Source organism: Elgaria multicarinata, chromosome 1, assembly GCF_023053635.1.
Source record: "Elgaria multicarinata webbii isolate HBS135686 ecotype San Diego chromosome 1, rElgMul1.1.pri, whole genome shotgun sequence".
NCBI classification, from domain to species: Eukaryota; Metazoa; Chordata; class Lepidosauria; order Squamata; family Anguidae; genus Elgaria; species Elgaria multicarinata.
The window spans coordinates 92,248,823-92,276,623 of NC_086171.1; the positions used below are offsets into that span (position 1 = coordinate 92,248,823).

At 44.7% G+C, this 27,801-nt stretch overlaps 2 protein-coding genes across 3 annotated transcripts in view; one reads left to right on the forward strand and one right to left on the reverse strand.

Moving 5' to 3' along the window:
• Positions 1-27,801, reverse strand: part of PIP4K2B (phosphatidylinositol-5-phosphate 4-kinase type 2 beta) — a 453,863-nt gene that overhangs the window by 17,296 nt on the left and 408,766 nt on the right. The gene's annotated exons all lie outside the window — the stretch shown is intronic.
• Positions 10-27,188, forward strand: RND2 (Rho family GTPase 2). Its single transcript, XM_063132347.1, has 5 exons — positions 10-151; positions 1,183-1,270; positions 21,103-21,212; positions 23,588-23,722; positions 25,228-27,188. Exons 1-5 carry the CDS (start codon positions 50-52, stop codon positions 25,474-25,476), a joined length of 684 nt encoding a protein of 227 aa, XP_062988417.1. The 5' UTR covers positions 10-49; the 3' UTR covers positions 25,477-27,188.

Sequence of the window (27,801 nt, forward strand, 5' to 3'; positions counted from 1 at the left end):
CTGGTAGGCAGCGCGTCGGGGCCGCCGCTCAGTCTGCCGCGAGGGCGTCATGGAGAGCCAGCTGGCGCGCTGCAAGATCGTGGTGGTCGGGGACAGCCAGTGCGGCAAGACGGCGCTGCTGCACGTCTTCGCCAAGGACGCCTTCCCCGAGGTAGGGGAGAGGCGGGCAGCCGCCCAAAGTCGGGGCAGAGCAGGGGCCGCGCGGCGGGCAGTTCGAAGGAAGGGCGGGAGGAGGGACCTAGGCAGGCGAGGGAAGCAGGGGCGCAGTCCGAGGCGCCGGCCGGGGCTGCGGAGCCCGGCGTCGGGGCTGCGAAGGTCATGCTGTAGATCGGCGCGGGGAGCGGCTGGAGCAGAGAGGCTGTGGAGGGGCGCAGGCAGCCCTAGGAACGGGGGGGGGGGGGCCGCGCTGGAGCTGCTGCAATGGGAGAGCGAGCGAGCCGTGGACGTGGTCCAGGCGTGTAGGCAGGCTGCGGGGTCGAGCAGAAGACTGCTGGCGGCGAGCAGCGATGTGGGGGACAGGCAAGTCAGGGGGTGGCTAGTTTAGGGGCGCAGTCAGAGACTGTGGAATGAGAGTCCGGGAGCGGGCGCGTTTCATGGAGGTATGGGGTCGTCCTGGAAGGGATTCTCTGTGCAGTGGCGAGGTTCAAGGGGACTTTAGGGTTAGAGTAACAGCACGTGGGGTGGGGGAGCAGGGAGACTTAGGAGGTCATTTGAGAAAAGTAGGGGAGGATTCCGAGCTTGAGGTGATGATTTAGGGAGCCAGATTCAGGCCGGGGAAAGCTGGAAGAAGAATCGAGGTGTCTGCAGACACACCTTGCAGCTGGGGAGATGGGGCAGGAGGCAAGACACCAGGAACAGGGAGTGGGATGCACAGCCTGCCTGTGAGGAATGAAAATCACCACAAAGGGACTAATGGGGTTTTCAAGGCCCCGGGACGTATTATTAATGCCTGGGCTCAGCCCTTGGACAGGAGATGTGCCTGTAAGCATGTCCAGAGTGCCTCTCGTTTGCCAGTAAGTAAACACAGCCAGGGCCAACATATCTCAAATTAGGAGGAAAGGGACTCCAGGATTTGAGCACCAGAAATGCACGTTTTAAGTAACTAAGACTATTTCCTTCCAAATGAACAGTACATCTCCGATTTCATGCATCATGTTGTCTCCCACTGCCCCTCCCGTGCAGAACTATGTCCCCACAGTATTTGAGAACTACACCGCCAGTTTTGAGATTGACAAGCAGCGCATTGAACTTAACATGTGGGACACTTCAGGTAAGTGGGGAGAAATGGAGAGCTTGCATTTGGGGGGCTCTGGAATTAAACTCCAGTTCAGCCCTACAGTTGCTGTCAGGGAAGGATACTGGAACTTGGATTTGTGTGAATTCTGCCTGCCTGGGTTGAAGGTTTTTTCTTGCCATGTTTCTGTTTATTCAAATGTATACTCCCTCACTTTATAGGAGCAGAAGAGAGAAGAGTGATTCAAGAAGCCTTGACCCCCACCCCAAAATATTTATCTTTTAAAAATGGCTGTGTTTAAGCCTACTTGGAAGCCATACACTTTTCTCTAAAAGCTTTTCTCCCTGATTAAATTACCTGGTTAGGAAAAATGTACTTTGCATATGTTCAGAGATGCTTTCTTTTCTTATAGTTATAACAGCACATTAGCTAAATGTTTGTCAGACTTTTCATTTTGCTGCCACTGCCACAAAGGATTTTAAATCCCCTTTTCCTCTTAGCATCAGAAGTACTGATGCAATCTGTATTTCTGCTGTTATGTTTCCCAGCATTCTCTCTGTACTAGAATCATGTGCTGTGTTCTGGAAACTCTTTTCTCCCTAATCTCAAATGCAGTAATGGAAAGACATTTTACATGTGCTCTTTCTTATGACTTCATTCATTTCACAGTTGAGCCCTGGCACTTGAATTCTGGTCTTGAACTATTGTAATCTGTGGTACAAATCAAACCACTTGTTTTAGTGTGTGCTTGTAGGTAGCTGACACTGAGGGAATTTTTTTCTACAAATGTTCAAAAATACACTTGTTCCAGAGCTAAGCCTTGCCAAGTTCTGGTGCTGAATCTGGCCTAAAATCCATCTCATATAAAGTTGTTTATCTTTACTAGAATGCTGCAGATACATTTCTCTGGGTTCTACCCTGAAGCAGTGTTTGAATTACAGGGGCAGCTGGCCCCCTTACCATTTTTGCTGGTTCTCTTATGTTTGTTAGTTTTAGAAAGCGAAGAGGAAGCATGATTTCACTGCAATTTCATTAAGTCCTCCCGCCTGCCCCCATAATTCAACTCTGCGGTGATATCTTCTGTGCCTTTGTATGTTGTTTCCTGCTAGCACCTGATTAAGATTACCATTGAGAGGGTACAGAATGAATTCTGAGATTCTAAGTGAGGCCAGGAAAGAAGGAAGCAGAAAATTGAGCCACTGATCCATGGGCAGCCTCGCCCCTGAGAGGAATGTGAGGGAGGAAGGCCCAATTCCTTATTCTCTTACATGCAAAAAGAAACAATGTACTCCTTGCCAAGGTTTTTTGAGGGGGGCAGCTTTCTTTAGGCCATTCTTGGGCTCATCCTTATTGCCTTTTCACAAGTTGCCTTTTACGTTTAAAACTCGCAAGTCTTTCTTTATGGTGCTATATAAATAAATAATAATAATAATAATAAAACCTGCTGTGCTTGGGCCTTGGTGCTCCAGTCCAGAGCAGCCGCAGCAGCTGCAGTGCTTCAACCACAATGATGTGTGGGATAAATGTTGCTATTTTGAGGGTGGGAGAAGGATAATCTGAACTGCCAGTGCTCCCTTGTTCTGTTTCGGTTTCAGCTTTGCATGCATTAATTTTACAGCATCGTGATTGGCATAGTCAAACCCTTCCCTTGGCACAGTCTCTCTCATCTGCTTTGTTAGGATTGTGCAAAGGGCTCTGTTGTGTGTGGTGCAGCTGTGGCAAAATTGCTCGTGGCTACTTGGGAGGCTGCAGAAAGACTCTTCTGTTTGGGCAGAGAAAATAACGTCTCTTCCTTTGGCTGTGGGAGGAGGAAGCAAGCAAACAGTTCTCCTGCTGTGGGAGGCCAGAGTGGTGCACAAAATCATCAAGGTCCAGCATCTTCTAGCATTGAACAGAAACACAAGCATTGTCCAAAGCTGGAAGACGTTCAGTGGCTAATAGAGCTCAGCTAGTGAGCTGCAGTCAAAGGCTTGGCGGTCTGGCCAAATAAAAAGTGCTATAGAAATGCTTACTAATGATAGTGGATTCAGCTAGACTGGCGACAAATTCTTGGAGGACAGGTCTACCAGTGGCTATTAGCTATATGAGCTAATGATTGAAAGCTATGCTTAGAGATAAGGATACCTCTGTTTACCAGATGTTAGGAACGAGCAATTGAGCCCTGTGTGTGAGCTTCACTGGAGGCATCTGGCAAACCATTGCTAGGCAGAGACTGATCTGCTACAGCTCGTGCAAAGGGCTTGTGCTAGTCTACGGGAAAGGTTGATTTTGAACACCGAGGCACACATGCCGTGCAGCCTGGAATGAGCTGCTAGTAGTAAAACAATGTTAAAGCCTCCAACCACTTTTCCAACTCATGAACCAATTCCACAGTCCTGCTCAGAGTTCTAGGCTGGATGGTCTTTCAGGCTGATCCAGCAAGATAGTTCTAGCGCTTGGCTTGCTTAGTATAGAGAACCCCTGTAATTCGAACTCTTTTGTTTTGTTTTTGGTAATCTGTCCAAAGTAACTGACTGGGAGTGTTTCTGAGCACAGAAACTGCAAGGAGGAGTGGGGATTACTGATGTTATTGCTTAATTGATTGCCCTGCAGTGCTGTAGCCTGGAATGGAGAAGCAAGGTTTGATCTTCCTGCTTTTGGATTTGCAGTTGCTATTCTATTTCTCTGCTTTGAAAGATTCTCACATACATTTCTGCTCTTATCTTGCAAGTGTTCTAAAGCTAGCAGCAAGACTGAAATAGGTGTAATGGTGTAAATGAAAAACAACAAAATGGCCTATTGGGGGGGGGGGCGGAATCCAGAGTTGAGTAATACCTTTATTAGGACCAACCATAATTCCACACAATTATGTGAGCTTTTGAGTTCTTCACAGGTCTTGAAAGGCAAAAAAAAAAGGGGGGGGGATGGGGAAAAAATAAAATCCAAGAAATTAGCCATGAGGCCTGCAGTATAGATAGACCCAGTCTCAAAATGGAGATTTTCAGTCTGAAAATCAGCCAAGGGCTAGGAGCCGCAGGTATCAGATTTAGGGTGACCAGATGCACCGGGAAACCCCAGAGACCTCTGGGAAAAATGTGACTGGGCCCAAATTCACTGGGGAAAAGGCTGGGAGAGACGTGTTCCCGAAGTCCAGAACTCATCTTCCAGCTCCTCTCCCCAGCGCCGATCTAGGCTTCTCCTGCGCTCTGGCACCATTGCGCAGGAGAAGGCCTGCATCGGCACTGGGGGGAGGAGCTGGAACTTCTGGGAACGCGTCTCCCAGCACCGAACTAGGCGGCTCAGTTTTCACCACCCGGGGCAGGGAGCATGCAGCAGCTGAAGCCTAGAGTGACACTGGGGCTGGGGGCCGGTCCATGCGTTCTTGGACTTCCAGGAATGCGTGCAGCAGCCCCTGCCTCCCCCCAGCGCAGGAAAGAGGCGAAATTGGCCCGGGGGGGGGGGGGGCAGAGGACATGTTCCGTCCTCCAGCTCACCCCCACCCCAAGCGCAATCTAGCCCTCTCCCCCTGGGCTGGTGCGATTGCCAGCTGAGGAGGAGGAGAAGGAGAAGAAGAAACAGCAGGTGTGTGTGTGGGAGGGTGCGCGCGTGCTAGCAGTGTGTGTATTCATGTCTGCATGGGGTGTTTGAGTGAATGGATGTGTGCATGTTTATTTTTGGAGTGGGTGATCTGAATTTGTGGGTGGGGTACGCACGTGCTGGCAATGTGTATAGATGTCTGAATGGGGTGCATGGGGTGTTTGACTATGAATGAATGCTTGTGCATGTTTGCATTGAGTGGTGGGGGAGGGCTGTAGTTTTCTGTGTGTGACTTGTGGGGGATGATTTGGAGGTGATATTCCTATTAAATAATGCATTTTGACCTATAGACCTTCCTCTCCAATTTGTTTGCTATAATTGGCATGACTTATATTTTGTAACAATGGCTGATAATTGTTCATCCTTCTATAAAATCTTTTTTTAAAGTTACAGGATAGCCATTATTATTATTATTAACATCATCATCATCATAATCTATCTCTCTTTTCTTGCTCGTGGTGTTTTTTCTAGATGAACATGGCTTTGCCTACTCATGCTGTCTTTTACTGATTCAGAAATTTCCTGACTATTGAACATGTTTCAAGTATGACTGCTTTCTTGATGTTGGTGTACATGTAGGTTTTCTCTAAAAATATATATATGAAGTGATGCTGGTGACTGATGTGACTAACGAAATAACTGTAATTTTTTTCCTGTTGCCATAGTTCTTTAACTTCCATAGCTAGTGGTGTATATTTCTCTCTCTTTTCCTCTTCCTTTTCTGCAACATTTTTGTCATTAAGTATTGCTATGTCAATGAGGTAGGTGTGTTTTTCTTAGTTGTTTTTGACTGTTATGTCTGGTTGAAGCTGAAACAAGCTAAGAGGTGCTAGCCTTTAGTCCATTTTGTTCCATGGCTAATGTTTGCAGGGTAATAGTATTTTATACTCTTTCTGAATGCTTGTTTGCTTGTTTGTTGTACTAGATTTTTCTGTACTTGTCAACTACTTCATTTGTTCAGTGGTAGCAGTATGCTGAATATGTGAGAATGGATATGAGAAAGGTGATGGGGAAAGAGTGTTAAATGTTAGGAAAGGTTAGACTATAGTAATCCAGTAAAGGACTTGCAGTCAGAAAAGATATTTGAGGGAAGGGGAGACTGTATCCCACAGAGTATAGCAAAAGCTACAAAACTGGAAATGAGTGAAGTTAATTTCAGATAAGTTTAATGTCTCACTTATTCTTTATTCCAGTGATTTTAGCATTAAGATGTTATGTAGAACAGGTTTGTTTTAATTGTGTGCTGTGAAATCAGACATGTGACCAAGGCCATGTTTGGGTGGGCACACCCCCTTGGGGGCTGGGCATGTTGGTGGACACGGCCCTTGGGGGGCTGGACATATTGGTGGGCACACACCCTTGGGGGCGGCCATGTTGTCCTTCTTTTTGGTTTCCAAAATATGATCACCCTAAATTATACCTAACAATGCATTCTGGGAAGCAGAAGCAGTAGCAATGGCTGATCTCCATTTCGGAAAACACAAAAGGATGGCTGTAACTGATCTGTTTCTTGCCTTGGGCAAAACACACAGATTCCTGAGGCAGAATAGAGCAGAAGTGCAGATAAATAGAATGTAAACACAGTGCATCTTGGTGCTAGCTTCCCCCCTTTTTAACCGTTCAGTGCAAGTGCTTCTTTTCAGAAATGTTCTGTGCTTTCATTTCTAAGATGTGCTGGATCTCCAATGTGCCTCAAAGTGGAATCTATAATCCCCGACAATGGAGAGAGAGGTTGCTGCTGCTGCTGGTCAAGGAAGACCTCTGTTCCTGCTCACTCTTCTATTATTATTTCACACATTCCTGAGAATTGCACTCTGCACTCTTCATATTTGCGTGCTAAGAATTATTCCAGAGACAAACAAAGAGCAGAGTTTTCAGAGTAAAGCCTAGTTTGGAGCCTTACCACAAATGAAACTTTTTAAGCTTGGCCTTCATAAACACGGCCCCACCCTGTCCTGCCCCTTAAAGAAAAACTCTCCCACTATTCCTGTAAAGAGGCGTGGGTTGCTTCTTTCCTTCCCTTAGGGTGACCCTATGAAAAGGAGGACAACAGGGCTCCTGTATCTTTAGCAGTTGCATAGAAAAGGGTATTTCAGCAGGTGTCATTTGTATATATGAAGAACCTAATGAAATTCCCTCTTCATCACAACAGTTAAAGCTGCAGGAGCTATACTAGAGTGACCAGATTCAAAAGAGGGCAGGGCACCTGCATCTTTAACTGTTGTGATGAAGAGGAAATTTCCCAGGTTCTCCATATATACAAATGACACCTGCTGAAATTCCCTTTTCTATGCAACTGCTAAAGATACAGGAGCCCTGTCCTCCTTTTCATATGGTCACCCTAGAAGACAACCTGACTTTTATATTGCAGGTTGAAAAAGGAAACCGTCAGTCACTTCTTAGCTAAAATTTCTCAGCATCTTGCAGCTTTTTAATTTCTAAGGCAGAGCTCTTTTGTCTGAGGTATCACGTGTTTTGTGAACCACCCAGAGAGCTTCGGCTATTGGGCAGTATAGAAATGCAATAAATAAATAGATGTAGTAGTTTCTCTCTTTCTGTCCCATTTAGACCATATGAAGTACTAACGAGTATAGGAAGTATTAAAGGGCAGATATTTCTTTTCTTCCCTCGCCAATGAGGAATACCATCTATGCTATTGTGCCCTTTGGTTTTTATGGCTCTCCTTCTCCCGAGACACTTGTAGGCGGAAGCCCCTTGGGAGGCTGGAGTTTCACCATGGCTGCTGGCTACATGGGTAGGGCCACAAAGGGTTACAGGGTCTAAGTGCCAGTGCAGTTCTTCTCTCAAAGGCAGGGCTGGTGGCCCTCTAGATGTTTTGTCCCACAACTCCCTTTAGCTTTAGCCAGCAGAGCCGATGGTGCAGGATGATGGGAACTGTAGCCCAAAACATCTGGAGGGCCACAAGTTGCCCACCCCTGCTCTAGCCCTTAATTCCGAGCTGCCCCTTTCTGACTCTGAGCCAGTTCTACCATTAGGTAAAGTGAAGTGGCCACCTCAGGCAGCTGATTTTGAAAGGGCAGCAAATGGTTTAGTTACTTAATGTAGTATTCTTGCATTTTTACCATTACGGAGAGGGGGATGTTATTGTGGGAAGTTCTGTCTCAGGTGTCAAAATAACTTGGGGGAGTAAAAAGAAGTCAAAGGCAAAGGTAGAACCAGGCAATCTTCAAGATGGAATATTTACAAAAGTTTATTTACAGTGAAAATAACTTGGCTAGCTTTCGATACGATGCATCCTTTCATATAATATTTATTTCTTACCCACCTCTCCCTCTGGATTGAGGCGGGGAACAACATTTAATACAAAAATACCATATAAATCAAATGCATAAAACTAATTAAAAACATATAAAACCGCTACAATATAATAATTGGACTTCTTAAAATTCATCTGGGTAGGCCTGCTGGAAGAGACTAGACTTTACAGCTGCCTTAGAGAGAGCATTTAGTTGACAAATCTCTTCCAGCAGGCCATTCCATAGTCTGGGAGTAGAATGTGTGTGTGTGTGTGTGTGTGTGTGTGTGTGTGTTGGGTGGCATCATATGCTGCTGTGCCTCAGGCAGCTCAATGTCATGGGCTGGTCCTGCACTCTGTTCAACTTAGATTCCACCTGAATCTAAGGTCTGCCTGAAGGTCCACCTGAAGGTCTGCGGTTCCTTATTCAACATACCAGCCTGAATAAAAAAATTGAAGGTCACATGCCTGTATACCTCAAAATAAGCTTTGGACCCCCACATACCATACACTTCCATGAGTAGAAGTGGGCCTCTTTGATATGCACAAGCACTCGCCCAGGCATAAAATGTTGTGTTTGGACAATATAATATGTGATGCTCCTAGGCCACAATTAGGAATAAGGGCTTGGAAATTTTGCACCTTGAAATAAACCTTGGGCAACCTACAAGACTCCATAACATCATGTCCAGCCCAGTAGTTTAGTTTTGCACAAATCACTCTCAAGCATGCTGCCCCAACACCAACAATTGGTAATATACAACGAAATGAATAAAGGTATGGTGTGAACCGCCAAATAGGCTTTGGGCTAACTGAAATCATACTGTCCTGTATGATATGCCGGGGTAGTATGTCTGGGCCAAGCTTCACTTTTATGTAACTTGCTCTTCAGAGTGCAATCCTATGCATGTTTAGACAGAAAGACATTCTACGGCTCCCAGCATCTTTCAGCCCACCATGGCTGGCTGGGGCACGTTGGGAGTTGTAGGACGTCTTTCTGTCTAAACATGCATAGGATTGTACCCTAAGTGTGGTGACCCCAGCCAATTATTTTCTTTCCCTGCAAGCACACCAACACATGCATCTCTCATGGAATGATGCTTTCTCTGCTTTTAACTGCCGCTACCACCAGCGATAGTTTAAACCAACCTTCTCGAACCTGGTGCTCTCCAAATGTGTTGATCTACAACTGCCACCATGCATTCTAGCTCATGTAAAACAATGTCAACAAAAAAATCTACTCAGCCTGTCTTCCACTGAACTCCCATATTTGCTCTGTAAGTGAAAAAGCTTGGATGTCATTTAAACATTTATCTAATTACTGGAAGGATAATGTTTAATATGTTGTGACTTCTGCTGATGTGGTATGGCCACCCACCTCATCGGCCTGAAGTATTTTTTTTTCAGGGCAAGTGCAGTTTGGAAATACGCATGGTGATGGTCCTTGCCATGAATTCAGTACATCTTACGGTTTCTTGACAGCATCCAAACTGGCTTTAAAGTAAGAAGGAAACAGGGCACAGTCTCCTGATTGTGGTGGTTTATCATTTAGAGTGGCTTCAGGCTTGTTTCTGGGTTCAAAATTGCTAGTCCCTTACTCCTAAATGTCATCTCAGGGCATAGGTATAAACATGTTGCATAAAAACAGTGCTTTCAATGAGTGCTGGTTTAAGAGGACTAACTCTTGATCATGGAGCAATATGATATGGGGAAGTCTAAAGTTTATTATGAGGCATGCAGACTTCCTTATTATGCTACTGTGCTGAAGAAGAAACTGAGAACCAACTTCAGCATTGTCTGCTGCACTGGCAGGGATATAAACTCAAGAAATAAATGGAATAAACTTTGATGAAGACCCAGAAGGCTGGGGTAGGTTGGGAGCTGAAAATAAACTGACATCCTGACTCTACTCTTTGAGACTGTGGCCTTAGCTAGACCTCCCTTATAGTCTGCGACGGAGGAGGGAAGATCTCGCGTTGTGATTAACGCGAGACCCCTCCTCCATTTACATGTGAGGTGCGATGACTTCAGGAAGAGAGGCATCGCGCCCACCATTTTTTATTTTTAAAGAGGAATGAGTGCATGAATAGCCGTGCGCTATAGGTATTTTTTTTTTTAAAAAAAATTAACTACTTTTCCCACTACCCCCACCCTAACCCCGAAGGGCGTAGCGCTCCTGGCGAGTAATCGTGGCCACAGGCCACACATTCCACAGTCTCGGCCTCAGCCCAGGACCGCGGAAAAAACTTGCCCAATGGGGAGGGATCATCCCTCCCTGATCCCAGGATCCCCTGTGCGTCATGTGGACACACAGGGACAATCCCGGGGTTCACCCCGTGATAAAGCCCACTCTAGCTAAGGCTTGTATTTTGCATTATAGTTCATTCTTGTTATTTATGTAGTTCTATCATGATACATCGTGCTTTTCAGGGTAAAATCTTTAAAAGACTAGCACCTGCCCCAAAGAGCTGACAGTAAATCTGTCAATAGAGGAGTAGAAGGAAAGACAAAGCTTGTTAAAGAATAGAAGTGAGAAAAATGCAGCTAGGGTTTGTTTTAGTAGGGGATAAATGGAAGACAAAGGAGTTAAGCTGAAGGTATCATGGAAGAGGTGAGTGTTGAGGAGGCATTTGAAGGAAGATAGAGGGCCTAACTAGATGTGATGTTAAATGCATGATTGCATTTAATGTGTCAATTTTAACCCTTTCTAAATAGTAGCCTTTGCAAAGGGAGGGAGGGAGGTTGGTTGGTGCAGGGGGATGGAGGATGGACATGTTTTTAACCCTGGAAAGGAACATGGCAGGGGAGAGATTAACACACACACACACACGTGCGTGTTATGGTATTGATTATTTATTTATTTAAAATATTTATATCCCGCCCTATATCACTAAGATCTCAGGGCGGCGTACAGATAAAAACTTACAGTATAAAACAATAAATATACACAGTTAAAAACAAATTAAACCATAATCCAAGTTAAAACAATATATAATTTAAAAGCAATAGATGCAGTTAAAACAGTTAAAACAATGTGCCAGTGAGTTTAACCATCAAAGGCTTTGTTAAAAAGCCATGTTTTTACTTGGCGTCGAAATGCAATCAATGTAGCCGCCAATCGGGCCTCATGATTCTCTCCAGTGCCCCCCTCCCCTTGTGGGTCTTACGTAGAGGGGAAAAGCTAGACCTGTTAAATGCAATCATGCTTTTAATGTTGCATCTGTTTAATCCCAGAGATGGCCCTGCTAAGGTGTTGGTGGTTGTCTTGTCCCAAAGGGATTGGAAATACAAAGTAAAAGAAGTCTTTTATTGGAATATTATATACGGTATTATTCTTTCGAGTATTGCAAAGCATTTCGTCAGGCGTGAATTTTCTTTTCTTTTGCTAGTTTGTGGAGGGCACAGAAAAAACAATATTTTCATTTTTAAGTAATTTGCAATCTGTCAGGCAAAAAGTTCTGTGACATTAAAAAAAAAGTCTCCATACCCCTGAACAAACTCACTGGTCGTATTGTACTTTATTTATTTATTTATTTATTTTCTTCAGATTTTTAAAGTGCTGACTTGCTAAGAGAGAAAAATTGCTGGGCTTTGTTTTTCTTGGTGCCCTTCAGAGATTGGTGAAGAACTATAGGCAGGGGAAACAACTTATTGATTCCCCCACTCCTCTTCTTCGGTTCCCAGAGAATGTATATGGCTGCTGAAATTGCTTGGATAAGCTTTGTACTTATACTGATGGATGGCTGCAAGTCATGGTGTGTTGAGAGCAGAAGGGAGGGATGCCATTACTCGTGGAAAGAGCAGTGTTCCTGAAAAGGACTTTATCAGGTCAGGGCTGGAGAAGAGAATATCATAAAAAGTTAACAAGCATTCCAGTGTAACTCTTCATCCAAAATCCTCAATGCCGGGTTTAATTTGAGCTGCTACAAACCTGTTTTGAATCTAAGGGCTCATAAGCAGATTTTCCACTATGAAAATGGTATGAAAGTGGTATATAAAAGGCAGAAGCCACACTACTTCTTTATAGTGGTATTGAAGTACACTGACAACTGTTGGGACCCATGACACATACCATATACTGCTTTCATACCACGTTCATAGTGTTATATCCTGCTTGGTGTAGATGTGTCATGGGCCCCAACAGTTGTCAGTGTACTTCAGTACCGCTATAAAGGAGTAGTGTAGATCCTGCAGGGCACTTCAATATCACTATAAAGCAGTAGTGTGGCTCCTTCCTTTTATGTACCGCTTTCATACCGCATTCATAGTGGAATATCCTGCTTGATGTAGATGAGCCCTGAGACTGGGAATACGTGAAGTGATAACAGAAGAGAGTGTGCCTGAGGAGGCTCTCCTCTCATGACATGAGACCATCAACCAGATTCAAAGGACCTGACTTTAAAGAAGTAGCCTGTGAAGTAGCCTGTGAATTTCAGCATTTCATGAGTTAGAAATTAAGTGCTAGCCCAATAGGAAAATGAACCCAAACATTAGGGCTTTATAAGGAGGTGTTGGTTTTAAAGGATGGCATGAAATTGCCTACAACAATTGGGTACCTCAGACAGCTTAATTGCTATTAAAATGATTTCACTTCCTAAACTTTTATTTCTATTTCAAACACTGCCAGTCTGGATCTCAAAAAAGCAAATACAACAATGGCAGAAGCAGTTAAATGCATTCCCCCCCTCACTAAAAGTATGGGGATATGCAAATTATTATTATACAAACAATGGGTGAATGGCGGATGGAAAATCCCCAATTTGATAAGATATTATGATGCTAACCAACTGAAACACATTATTCCATTGATGGAAGAAGATATGTCCAAACAATGGGTGAAAATAGAAGGAATAAAGAGTGCAGGAACCCCCCTCTGTTCTTGGCCATTTAGGAAACACATGCTTAGACGGGTAGAACAGGTGCAGAACCCATTCACGTTAACCACTATGAAAGTCTGGAAAGCAAGGATGGGAATTCTTTCACCAGGACTCTCACCACTAACTCCGATTTATTATCACCCAGAATTTGAAGATAGACTAACAGCCAGAGAAAAATTTAAGTGGAAATCCAAAGGACTTTATCGCCTTAGGGATTTCTTCCAAAATGGGCAATCGATTAAGCTAGAAAAACTGACAGATAAACTAGGAGAGGAGAAAGAACAATGGATAAAAATTGCACAAGCATGGGCACTCCTCTCTCGGCCAGAATTACAAACTGTGGCTACTAGGAATTTAACAGCATTTGAACAAGAGATGGTGGGATACAAAGGAGTTACAAAAGGTTTGAGCTCAAATTTGTATAAGTGGATATTAACTCAGGAAATTGGTACAAAGGATCCACTTAGGATGGTCTGGGAAACTGATCTAGGAATCCAAATTGAGGAAAAAGTTTGGAATGCCCTGTGGGATAGATGCCCATTTAATACAATATCATATAAAAATAGGGAATTAATGTTAAAATTGATACACAGATGGTATCTGATGCCAAGAAAAATCTCCATGATGAGCCCAGGGACATCCCCAGAATGTTGGAGAGGTTGTTCGGGAGTCGGGACGATTATACGTATGTGGTGGTCATGCCCAAAGGTGAATATTTTCTGGAACAAAGTGTTCCAGGAGATTAGCTCAATAATTGGACAATGGGTTCATCCATCCTCCCACCTAGCATTGTTAAATTTATATAAAGGACTGGACAATAAACTGTCAGACAAAGATGTAATAAGCCACCTTCTACTGGCGGCAAGATGGCTGATTGCCAGGCACTGGAAGGATGGAAAAGGGCTTCACATTGATAATTGGTATCAAAGGGTTTGACAGATGGCCCTTCTAGAAAAAATGACAGAAAAAATGAGGAAAGTGCAAGGACAATTATGTGGGGGCCTGGAAGAAGTTTATTGGCTTTGTGAATAAAGAAGAAGAGGGGAGAACACCTCCGTTATTATATACAGACACTTGGAGTGGATAGGAGGACAGTAATATTAAGGGGGAATCAACTCAAGGCAGAAACTTGTAATTTGTATCTAAATTGATATGGAATGTACAGATATATGATCAAAGAAAAAAAGCAAAGCTTTTGACAAAGTACCCAAAGACATTCTGATCAGCAAACTAGCTAAAAGTGGGCTAGATGGAACAACTATTAGGTGGATCCACAGTTGACTACAGAATCGGACTCAAAGAGTGCTTATCAATGGTACCTTCTCAAATTGGGGGGAGGTTACGAGCAGAGTACCGCAGGGCTCAGTTCTGGGCCCAGTGCTCTTCAACCTTTTCATTAATGACTTGGATGAGGAGGTGCAGGGAAGTTTGCAGATGACACACAACTGGGTGGGATAGCTAATAACCTGGAAGACAGAAGCAAACTTCAAAGTGATCTTGATAAGCTGGAACCCTGGGCTGAAAACAACAAAATGAAATTTAATAAAGATAAATGCCAGGTTCTACACCTAGGAAAAAGAAACCAAATGGACAGTTACAACATGGGGGATACTTGGCTCAGCAATACTATAAGTGTGAAGGATTTTGGTATTGTTATAGATCACAAACTGAATATGATCCAACAGTGTGATGTGGCTGCAAAAAAAGCAAATGCTATTTTGGGCTGCACTAATAGATCTCTTCCAAATCACACAAGGTAGCGGTTCACCTCTATTCAGCACTGGTTAGACCTCATGTTGAGTATTGCATCCAGTTCTGGGCTCCACACTTCTAGAAGGATGCAGACAAGCTGGAGGGGGTTCAGAGGAGGGCAGCAAGTATGATCAGGAGTCTGGAAACAAAGCCCTATGAAGAGAGACTGAAAGAACTGGGAATGTTTAGACTTGAGAAGAGAAGACTGATGGGAGACGTGATTGCATTCTTCTAATATTGGAAAGATTGTTACACAGAGGAGGGACAGAATCTCTTCTCGATCATCCCAGTGTGCAGCACATGGAATAATGGGCTCAAGTTACAGGAAACCAGATTTCAGCTGGACATCAGGAAAAGCCTCCTGACTGTTTGAGCAGTACAACAATGGAACCAGTGACCTAGGGAGGTTGTGGCTCTCCCACACTAGAGGCCTTCAAGAGGCAGCTGGACAACCATCTGTCAGGGATGCTTTAAGTTGGATTCCTGCATTGAGCAGGGGCTTGGACTCGATGGCCATATAGGCCCCTTCCGACTCTACTATTCTTAATGCTACACTTCAGACCCAGATCAAGTGAACTAGTAATAGGAAAATAAGATATTTGTAGATAATGTAGGGAGTGCTTCCCCCCCCCCCCCACTGATTAGCTACAGTCAACTTGTACATGTGGAATTTGATGAAGGCAGGTCAAAAGCATGATTCCAGACAGGCTTGAACCCTAGAAATTCAGCCCTGGCTAAAGCACCTTTATGCATCTTGCATAGTTGTTGTTTTTCTAACTCCAAACATGGTGAAAAGACACTGGAATTATTTCTTGCTGTTTAGCCCTCCCTTTTCTAGGAAGTATTTGGACTGGATAGGAGGGTGGGAACCTGCAGCTTCTGATAAAGGATCCCCCACTTTTGGAAAGAATGTGAAGTGGAATGTCAGTGAGATTAAAGAAACAAAGTGACGGTTGAGGCGGGGGCAGGGGGGAATGAGGGTGCCTGTGTTGTTGCTCACTCCCCAGTTTCAGAGCTAGGGGCTGCACTAGGGTGGTAGACCCTCCACTATTCTGGGAAGAAGAGGCGGGAAAGGGCTGTGCTCCGTTACGTGCCAGGTGCTTTACAGAACATCAGTGTGCCATGATCCTGGCTTGGAGGGTGTGCAATCTGCATTCTACATGTAGGGCTTTGGACCTCCCATTACTACCATTCGTATGAGTAAAAGGGGGTATTGGAGGGAGCGATTCTTGATTCTTGTCACATCAGCTCTTAGTTTGCATTTTCTGTTACGTAGGCATAGCAATATTGCTTTAGCAAGCAATATTGAAGCGGGCTATAAAAATGAAGTGCATGTGAAGAGACCCAACTTTTGCAGCAAGCTTTGAGTCTGGGGAGGGGGCTGTCTTTTCTGGGACCTACTTGTGGGATGCTTTGGTGAAAGGGAACCTGCAGTCTAGAGTGCAGTTGGCATTCCAGTTTGTCCATACAGTATATCGCCAGGAGCTCCTTTTGGTTCCTTGGCTTAGCAGATAAATGGAAGTCCTCACTACTAGAAATTTGCATGTGATGTTGCCATGACATCACTAGCCGAATCCTGGAATGGCTGTTGGAGTGCAACCAACTGGGTTGTAGCCTGTGGGGAACAATGGATCCTGCCACAATGCGCCCTCTGTGGAGGCTGCAGGGGCCCTGCCTTCTTCCTCCATTTCTTTTCTGTTCTTTCTCTTTGTGGGGAGGGGAGGAAGCCTGGGAGGGCTGCCACTTTTTCAGTAGACTGGGGTTTTGTGCCTTCAACAGTTGGTGTTACTGGCAGAGGCCAACAGGTGACATTTTCCCACCGCTACGTTTCAATACTGGGAAAATCTTACCTGGTTTCTGCCTGTGAAGCAACTGTTAAAAACACAGAGCTACTGTCTTTAAACGAAATAAAGAAAAAAAGAGGAGGGTGACCCTTTACAGAAGCTTCAGATGGACTTTGGGGTTCTCTCTTGACATCTCCCACCCTGATTGCTTCTAGGAAATCCAGCCTGGCTACATTCTTCAGATAATGCGGGAGAGGGGGTGTCTTTCTTTGTCAAGCTTGTGCTGGGGAGAAATTTGGATTTTATTGCCTTTGGGAAAATTGTCATGTCCACATGTGGTGTTGTTTTTAGATCATTACACTGTTGCTGGCTATTATTCTGGTTTTTTACTTTGGTTTTATTCTGTTTTAATTTTTTTGAGGGTTTAGATTGCTTTATCATATTGTATTTTAAGATTTTAAGGTTTGTGAACTGCCGAGAGCTTTGGCTATTGGACAGTATAGAAATGTAATAAATTGAAAAATAAAATCCTGTTCATTTACTGGTGGTACTTCAGCCTCATTTAAAAATAACAACAGCCTTTTAAAAACGCCTGCTGCTTTTACTTCGCCCTTGGCAAATCCTTGTGTGGGGATCAACAGTTTGGCCTTCCTCACGCTGTTTTGAATTTTGGGGGTGGGGCCGTGGAGGGCAAGCTTGCACCAGGGTGATGCCTTTCCTTCCACCTGAGGGTGTAATATTGAAGGCTAAGGAAGAAGATCTTGGGTGGGGTGGGGGTGCTGCTGTCAATTTTGAAATGGTGCAGTGTATGTGGCACAATGGTTTGTGAGATTTTGATAGGGTTTGGGGCAGGGGGACCGGACCTTAATTTTGTTTTCAGTGGTAGGTCTGTCCTTTTAGAACATGTGAAGTAATACAATGTGTCTGAGGGTGTTTCCCGACAGGGCTGTTATCACACCATTGCCTGGCCTCATTCAGAATTTTATGGGGGGTCGAGAGGTTGTTGTCTTCTACTTGTAGCCCTCCCTTGCTTTTTGCAGCTTCTTCCATCTCTTTTCTTACTGTGGGAAATCTGTTGAATAAGAAGAGACAGGGTAGCAGCCCAATGCCTTCTGCTTGGTAGTGCTAGGAGCCCTCTGTCTAGACGCATCCTGGATGTGTGCAGTACTGAGAGGGAGGCCTTCAAAGAGCTCAGTCTTGAAGCAGGTGTGAGCCATGACACTCCTCTTTCCTCTAGCTAGAAAGTAAAGTGCTGTATTGGGTCAAATTGTAGGTCTGTATACCAAATGCCTGTGAGCATGTCATTCTATGACCCTGTTCAGACAACACGCTAAGCCATAGTGGCTAAGCGTTTTGAGCTAAACATTATGGCTTAGTGTGTCGTGTGATCTGTGACTCAGCATGTTGTGTGAACCATTCGTAACCTTGTGGCGACATAACCACAGTTTAAACACACTCAGGGTTAGCAGCCTAACCGTGGCTTAACATGTTGTCTGACAGAGTTAAACTCTGTCAGCTTAACTTTCTCACAGGGTTGTTGTGGGGGTAAAGATAAGACTTGTAATGTGCCATCAAAATGAGACTTGCTCCCGCTCCCATCCCCCATCCACACATCCCCAAGCCTTGGGCCCTGCCCGGATTCAAAGTTGTGAAAGATAAAAGAAAACCATGGAAATGGCTCTCCCTTGAGAAGCACCATCCCTCTTGCTAGTGGCATACAGAGATCTGGATTGATTTATGTGGGGCTGATTCTGCCAGGCAGTGGGAGATTAGTCAGAATAGATGGCTTCTTGAGTCCCACCCTATCCTCTGTCATTCTTGGATTTTGTGAACTTGAGCCTGCACAGCAGACTGCGGTGTATAATATCTCAGATATTCTGGCCCTTTGGCTGTTCTGATCAGGTTGTGGCATAGCTACTTTCTACAAGGTGCCAAGAGTGGGTGTGGGCATCCAGGGTAGGTTCCAACAGTGCCCTACGCTGACAGCCAGAACCGCTGGTTCCTGGTGCATGCGTGGCCGGCCCTTCCAGGGGTGGCAATGCAGCACTTCTGAGGGCAAGCCCCCATGCTAGTTTCGGAAAGGTACGACCTGCCCCTTCCAGAAAAGTGCATTTCTGGTCATTTGGGGGCTTGCCCCTGGAAGCACTACATCACCACTGCTGGCGGTAGGGGCTGGCCATGCGCTCACCAGGAACCGGCAGAGCTGGCCACTAGCAGTATGGTACCATTGGGTCCCACCCCCAGTTTCCTCCTCTCTGAACTGGGCTGAGCAATTGTCCCTGTGTAAGGAACTGTACTAGAAAAGAGGGAGGGATTGCCTCCATTTTGGGTGGAAAGGACTGCTGTTTTTTATTGCAGTCCTTGGCCTAGCAGGAAGGTGATGATTTGGCTGATCTGGGACACTAGTGTGGCATCCGGTTTGGGGAGAGCACTGCCTAACCGTTGCACCAGTTTCTGCAACAATGGGAAAGTTTTAGACATTATGGTGAGCACCCCAAAACAGTAACCACTTGTTGTCTTCTCCCCTGCCCTGTTTGAAATATCAGGTGTTGCTGCTCCTCCTTATTCTAATGTCATAACATTCCATATTTACCCATCACTGTCAGTGGCAGCCAATGAGAAGGAGGGCGAAGTGGGGAAATACCAAGCATGGTTGTAAGGGCAGGACATGAATACGTTGCACTCCGTGTTACAGAAGGGGGAGGGGAGCGAGGCACTTGCCTGCTCGTTTCAGTTCTTCTGCTTTTGGTACCGAAGCTCAGTCCTGCAGTGTTGGCAATGGCAATAGAGTGTCTCTGAGCATTTGCGGGGTGCCTTTCTCTCATCACTGTGTAACCATAATTGGTTCCTATATAATTCAGGTGGCAGATTAGACCTCATGTTCACCTAGCAGGTTTGTGCCCCAGCGTTTCTCTCTTTAGAAATGAAGGGCTGCTCCTGGCTGCCATAAGCTGTTGTTAGCCACCCAACAGCAGTTCTTCCATTTTGGGCTGGCAAGCTCTCTACCCTTGTTATGGAGAAGCGGATATTTTCTGTTCATGTAAGGGAAAGTGTGTAGCAGTTCCAGCCTGCGCAACAAGAGACTACCTATCTGTTACCCCCTTCTCCCTTGCACCCTAAGGAAGCATCTCTTCCTCCACCCTTCCAGGAATCTGAACTCTGTTCATGCAGCCGAGCTGAAATCTGCAACCATGCTTTTGTGCTGTGATTCCATTGCTGCTTACTGAGGCATTTAGGATTTGCCCCCAGACTGTGCCCCAAACTGGAACATTCACAGGTCATTAACTTCATGCTCCCGCTGCATCAGAGAGGAGTGAATGGTGCATATCGTTGCGGGAACTGCCTGGGCAGAATCTATCTTTGCAGCCTGTTAATTGATGGCCTCTGCTCTGCATGCTAGCATCTCTTCTGTGTGCTGAAAAAGAAGGTGGGTGGGTCTGCGCCAGGCTTCCTACCATCATGCTAGACAGAAGGGCTGTTCTTCCCCTGTCTTCCAGCCTGTGGCCGCTGTGAATTACTTACCTAGTATGTTGAATGTGCAAAGCATGTTTCAATCATTGTTATAATTGTTCTTGCAACCCTTTAAGACCAGTTGTTATTCCCATTTATAGATGGGAAGGGAGATCGAGGCCATTCAGTGTGCCTGTTGTATGACTTGGAACTAGACAGAGATGCAAGATATCTTTTAAAATGTAGGAACTGCGAGGCCCTCCCCTCTCATTCCCAGATGCGGGGCTGATGGTTGCTTGGTAGCAGAAAAGAAGATCCGGATATGCTCACAACTACTGCTGTTCTTCTTTTGGTTTTCCTTCTAGGACTTTGGGGAACCTAGGCAGGAAGAGAAGTGTGACTAGCTTTCACTGTTTGTGTGTGCATGTAAATCTGATTCTTGCCTTGTTCCTGAACTGTTTTGGCAATCCAGTGCTGATAGGTAGGCCCTTATTTTAAAACACTAGTGGTGTTAGGGTAGCTGACACCTTGGATCTTCCAGATGTGAGGTCAACTGCCTATTCACTGTACTGCAGTTCTTGCTGCTTTGGAGCAAATAGTCTTTACATTGGTGCATGACCATCTGCAACTAGACAGAATTAGACTTGGCTTGATAGCCTTACCTAAGAGAGATGAAATGAATTGGGAGGGAAAATACTCAAGCAAATTTATGTGCAAAAAACAACAACATTTAAACATTCTCCTGATCTGATATGCATCTCTTAATTAAAACAGCTTTCTCAGTCAGGTTAGATTTACAAGTTTTTAAAACAATCCAACTGAAAACAAGATATAGCATTAATACTTATCATTTACTGTAAACGTTTATCAACAAGATTTTAAGGTCTGGTCCTTTAAAATCTAATTAAAAAATTCAGTCCCTCCAGATACTAATTTTAAAAATGTGCCAACTTTGTGTGAACTCCTAAAGTGTATGTAGTTTGGAATTACTTTGGTATATCTGAATAATACAGATTATTATCCTGCATTGAGCAGGGGGTTGGACTCGATGGCCTTATAGGCCCCTTCCAACTCTACTATTCTAGGATTCTATGATTGCATAATTCTATGTTAAATGTTAAATACCATGTTTAGTTCCAAGACGAAGCTAAGGTGTGTGTTTTCCTCATGCAGGCTCAACATACTATGACAACGTGCGCCCCCTTGCCTATCCTGATTCAGATGCTGTTCTCATCTGTTTCGACATTAGCCGCCCTGAAACCCTGGACAGTGTCCTTAAAAAGGTGAGCTAGCTAAAATATGTTGGTGTGGTTTGGGTATTGCAGTGTGAATCAGGAGTTTGGGATGTTATAGTATGGGAGAGAAGAGGATCTTGAAACTTTGAGGAGCTGATGGCAAAACAATTTTTCATAGCCACTATCTTGGAAAGAAAGTAGGAACTCTAGTTTACTCTAAAATTGCAGTTGTGCCACAGGTTGTAGGCTTTGGCTTCTGATATGGTGTCCTTTGTGGATCTTGTGTTCCTGGGAATTTTGGCTTGTGGTTGTTCAAAGGGGCAAGTCTCTAGTCCTCATGCTTGTGGATGTGTGTTTGACACAAGTAAATGCTGTTATCCAGGGGATGCCATCCACATGCAAAAACAAGCAACTGCAAACAGAACTGTGACACCATATACAAATTTACTGCATGGCAGGAATAAGAGACCTAGTTCTTGCACTTTGTGGTTTACACAACTTTCTGTGGGATATTTTGTGCCAGCTGTAGATCATGGCCAGCATAGTGAAAAGGACCCAAAGTGCCTGGCAAGATGGAAACTTTAGCTTCCTGTTTTTTAGATCAGACTGGCTGGTGCCAGACGTTTTGGTGTTGTAGGACTGTGTGAGTGGTGCTTAATTTATCTTTTAAAAAAGAAAGAAAAGTGGTGCTGGGACTGGAACTTGCTTGGCAGTTATGCCTTGGGCTTGGAACCTTCCCCCAAATACTCACCTTGTCCCAGCTCAGTGACCTTGTGTAGACCCCGGGCCTCTTTGCTTTAAAGTCTGCACACCACCCATGCTCGTTCCAGCAAATTGTTTCTGTCATCATTTTTACTCCATGCTGTTCACTTCCAGTGTGGCTCTGCTACAGCTTTTGTGGAAATTTGTGAGTTTTTTGATGCAGTGCTTAAAACAGATGGGAGCCCCTCAGGACTTCTCTTCTGAGCCATCTTACACTTTCCTCCAGTGCACATTTCACAGGCTTGTATGGCAAGAAGAGAGCCTCCGGCACTGTGAACTAGAAGCCAAGATTTTTTTGATACTGAAATAAATATGGATGTTTTAAAAGCGGTGTTTGCCCCCCAGGCTGAGATGCAGATACATCAGGGTGGGGAATTCTCATAATTGCTGCCTGTCGGATGCAAAATAAGAACTGGCTTTTGATTTCCTCAGAGCTTTGGCTTCACACAGCTTGTAAGGCCAGAGGGGAGGAGAAATCACTTGAGACTTTTGAGTACACAGTGTTTTATAAACTTGATTGAACTAGAGCCCATGGGAGCCACCAAGGTGACCCAAATTCTGTGCCAAGAAAGCTGAATTCCGAAATCTGTATAAACTACGTAAATAAGCAGATTTGCCTGTATTGGCTTACTTTTCATGGCTTACTCTGCTTCTGTTAATCATGAGCAGGAGATGCAAAAAGTTATTCAAGGCTCTGACGCTGTCCCTTTACCAGCTGTTCTGGACCCTCTCCTGCCTTCCAAGAACCTCAGCAGCTGGGGGGGGGGCATTCTGAGCCTGTGCAGCCACCCCCCCCCTAGCAACAGTGGAGGATGTCACAGGGAAGAAGAAGTGGCGCAGCGGGGCTATGAAGTGCTGCTCCACTTTATTTTATTTTTTAAAATCTCCAACAGATTAAGGTCTGGGGACGCTGGGGGAGGTGGGAGGAGGCAAGAAGTGGAGAGTGGTCACCACATTCCTGACCCCTGTCACTGCCCCCCACCCCACCCCCCGCTGCTAGGGAAGGAAAGTTGTAATAGCTCCACAATGTCTCTCGACTGGTAGCTCTAGGAGCCCTCTGCCAGGAGGCAACCTGAGAATATTTTCTCTTTTCTTTTGCCTCATGATGTAAATTGCTCTTTATTTGTTACTGTTCTCCTTTGTTTTTTTGTTTGTTTTTGTTCTTTGTCAGTGCCATATTATTTACTTTGTTTTGTTGTTTGTATCTCACTTTGGGATTATTTTATAATGGAAAAATGCGTTAAAAAAAAACCTTAAATAATAAATAATATGCAAAGAGCTGAGTCATTGCCACTGAACAAAAGAAGCTGTCCTCCACCGACTTCTTATTTAACTGCCGAAGCCACTAGTTTACTGTACAATTTTTTAAAGGAGTAATATAGCCCTGCCTGAAAGCTTACGTACTAAATTTTGTAAAGCGTAGCATCTCATATTTATGCACTACGTATTGGCAAGCATTGCCTCCCTCTTGCCTGGAATGCAGCTTTCTCCTTTGCTGCTGACATATAGCATCTGGCATTGGATAGAAAACACTACCAACTGCTTAACAGCTTAAAAAAAGTGAATGTAGGAGGCAGTGCGCAAAGCAGAGGAGGGTTGAGCCCGTCCCTTTGTCAACGGCTTTAACTGTGTCTTTGTTTCCTCCTTCTTTTCTCTGACAGTGGCAGGGAGAGACACAGGAGTTCTGCCCTGGTGCCAAGGTGGTACTAGTGGGTTGCAAACTGGATATGCGCACTGACCTGAACACTTTGCGGGAACTCTCCAAACAGCGCCTTATCCCCGTCACACACGAGCAGGTGTTCTCTTTTGTTTTTAATCAGAGCTTGGGCTCACCAGGTTTAAACCATAGGGCTTGGTTCCAAGATATATAATTAATAAAGAAGTGTTGACTTTCAGCAGATGCAGAGTCCACAATGTGTTTCCAGCCCCGAATTAAAGTGCTGATTAAAGCCCCAAACTGTTGGGACAATGTTATTTGAAGGACAACCTATACCCGTATGAATCTGGTATAGGTCGTCCTTCCAAGGGCCCCGCTAACATACCTACCAGTAAGATCTGTGAGGTTGGTGGGCTCAGGAGAGGGCCTTTTCTGAGATGGCCCCATTCTTATGGAATGCCTTGCTATGGGAGGTTCTGCTAGCTCCCTCCCTTACTATTTTTAAATGAGTCTCTTACTTTAGAGCTGGTATGAACTTATTTGAAATAAATAATAAATGGACCTTGGATTAAGGGGAACGTCACTGGTATAGAAGGCTGTAGATTTGGGCAGACTTGATGAACCCCAGCACCTGTCCCATTTAAAAACTGACCAGTGGCCAAAGGTTTGGGTTCAAGATCTGAAGGTGTGCAGATTGTTGCATCTGACACCTGCATACACATGCACTGCTACAGTTGATCACATGTCTCCAGTACATATAAACCGTGTCCTGTGCCATAGCACACAACAATGTACAGATAATGTGCCAGTGTGTATTGTGTTTTACTTCCCACTCCACCCCAACATAACCACAGAAGTGCTTTCCAGCAGGATGTAAGTACAAGGCAGTAGAAAGGTCCACAGGGCAGATAACTACAGGCGGTTTAAGAAAATGAGACAATCCATATTATTCAGGGCTGATAATAAATCTGAAGCCAGAAAATATCTTCTCAACCTGTATAGGCTCATAAGGCTTCAATATTATATGAGTTCGTTGTTTGCTGTAGATGCTTTAAAACAGCCAGCCTGTGGACAACAGAACAACCGGGACAGCATCCTAGATGAACAAAGATCCAAACTTGTACATTCAAAGGCTGATACCTCAAGGCACCGGATGCAGGACTGAAGCTCTGCTTGTGCTTCTCGGGGGACAGCTTAAGGTGTTGAGCTCAATACACTTTTGGCGCCAGTCTAGCAGTTCATGCATTACGGATGTCAAGATGCAAAACAAACACCAGAGTTCTTCTCACCATTTGTATTTTACATGCCAGCCCCCCTCAATTAATATTTTTTAAAAAAACGTTTCTTCTTTCTCCACCTAGGAAAAATGCTAAAATTAGCAGCTAGCTGTGATGTAAAAGAAACACATTGGGTAGTGGTGTCTGAGGGAGGTGGGCAGTGGAGAGCATCTCACAGGGAATGATGGCTTAGTATTGGGGAAATGCTGTGACAATAAATAAATAAAAAATAAATAGTTTTAGGAGGAGGCGTGTTTTGGCAGAATGGAAGGGAGGGGAGGAGATTACAGATCAATGCTTATGAAAACAAGGAAAAGGCTGTGGGGTGAATTTTGGCCTAAGGTGTTGATGCCTTTTCCCCACACAGGGCAGCATTCTTGCCCGGCAGTTGGGTGCCGTGGCATACGTGGAGTGTTCTTCCAAGGTCTCTGAGAACAGCGTGCGGGATGTTTTCCATGTGACCACACTGGCGTCCATCAACCACGTTCACAAACACCTCAAGCGCAGCAACTCAAAGCGAGGGCTGAAACGGATTGCGCAGGTGCCTGGACGGACGGACTTGTTGACTGACTCTGAGATCCGCAAAGACCGGGCCAAGAGCTGCTCGGTGATGTGAGAGAGAAGACCCCAGAGGGGCTGAAGTATAGCACTGCCTGTCTTGTTCATATCTCTTTGTGTACAGTAACTGGTGATTGGGAGGTTTCTGAACTGTGGGCCACATTCCCCAGGATGTAGGTCTGAAAAAACTGAGCCCTCCGTGGAAACGAGTGGGCTGGCAGAGAGGAATCTGCCTGAAGTTGCAAATGCTATGCATACAGTGAAAACTTCTGAATGGGCCAGTGTTGCACAGGACGCAGAAATGCTCAGGTAGCAGGAAACCTCCAAAGAAAGGAGCCCATCCCTTTGTGTAACGCAGATGGGGGGAAATACTTCAAATCCTCTTAGGAGTCATTGTTGTGGAGCTGGTTTCAAATGTGTAGGCGTCCAGGCAGCCAGGTGTCTGGTATTTTTGCAGCCATGGTGTGTGACAGTCAGACCATGCACGTCGCATGTGCGTCTTTGTGAAATGTGCACATAGGTGAGATGTGAGGCTGGTGCTCATGCTTGATGCCAGTCATGAAATTAAAGAGTTGTGGAAGGGTTCAAGGAGTGATCATTTGAGAAAAACTGTTTGGCAGAATGGGAGGATGATATTGAGCAGCTGGAAAAGTTGAAGGGTTTTGTAGGGGAATTGTAAACAGAAATGCACTTAAGACCCTGAGGTGTTTGGATAGGGCCATTGTAAACACTGCAGTTGAGACATGCCAGGTAGATGGGTGCCATGGAAGAGATTCACCTCTTTTTGTACCCCCACTCCAAGGCTGTTCTCCCATTTATGCTCTGTTGCCTTAAGTTTTGTTGCTTGGCACCCATGTGTGTCTTGTTTGTTTCCTTTGAAGCAAAAGAGACCCAAATTCCCTGTTTCACCTACTTATTCTTATGGGAGTAGGGTAGTTTCCCCCAGACACACTTTGATTCACCTTCACCCCTCTAAAATACAAAGGAAGGTTGCAGAAGTACAGAGTAGCTGTGATTTTGACCTAAAAAGGGAAGAAAAGGATAGTTTCACTTCCAGCGCCCCACAGGTAGTAAATTAACTATGCAATTGCAAATCAGTAAGGTTTTGCAATTTATTGCTGTTTTGTTTTTCAATCTACAGTACTATTTTTGTTTATTTTGTGCCAAAGAAAATTCACTTTAAAGTGTGGAAAGGAGATAATTTTTCCTCATACACATCTGCATCTGAAGTTTCCTCTCCACCAGTATCTGGGCATCAGGAACCAGGGCCCAGTTATCAGCGAGTATGGAATTGCAGCTATGTAAATTTCTCTTAAAATGGCTTTGAGAAAAGGGTTTGATGGGCAATTGCACAACATATTGTGCATGTGTCTCAAAGGCCATGGAGTAACAAGTCATATTAGTGTTCATTAAACACCCTAGCAGACAAGTTGTGATTTCTGAACTGGAATCCTCCATCTCTGAGCTGCCTTTGATAATGAGGGTAATGCATTCTACCTATGCTCATTTCTATTTCAGTTGTTCCAGGGCCAAGGGCTTGAATTAAGAAGAGATTATGAAGTGCAGACTGGCTTCCTATTAAGCTCTGAGAAAATTAATAGGAGCAAGGAGACCTTGCTGATGGAGGCCATCAGGTTGGGCAAAGGATGATGTCTTGTGTGATTATCTTAATGGGTGAATGAACAGTAGAGTTGAAAGGGGCCTATAAGGCCATCAAGTCCAACCCCCTGCTCAATGCAGGAATCCACCCTAAAGCATCCCTGACAGATGGTTGTCCAGCTGCCTCTTGAAGGCCTCTAGTGTGGGAGAGCCCACCACCTCCCTAAGTAAGTGGTTCCATTGCTGTACTGCTCAAACAATCAGGAAGTTTTTTCTGATATTCAGCCAGAATCTGGCTTCTTGTAACTTGAGCCTATTATTCCGTGTCCTGTATTCTGGGATGATCGAGAAGAGATCCTGGCCCTCCACTGTGTGACAGCATTTCAAGCATTTGAAGAGTGCTTTCATGTCTCACCTCAATCTTCTTTTTACAAATCTAAACATGCCCAGTTCTTTCAGTCTCTCCTCATAGGGCTTTGTTTCCAGACCCCTGATCATCCTGGTTGCCCTCCTCTGAACACGCTCCAGGGCCAAATAGAGAGGAACCAGTACCTCACGTGATTTGGAAGCTATACTTCTATTAATGCAGCCCAAAATAGCATTTGCCTTTCTTGCAGCCATATCGCACTGTTGGCTCATATTCAGCTTGTGATCTACAACAATTCCAAGATCCTTCTCGTTTGTAGTATCCTCCATCTTGTAACTGTGCATTTGGTTTCTATTTCCTAAATGTAGAACTTGGCATTTATCCCTATTAAATTTCATTCTGTTGTTTTCAGCCCAG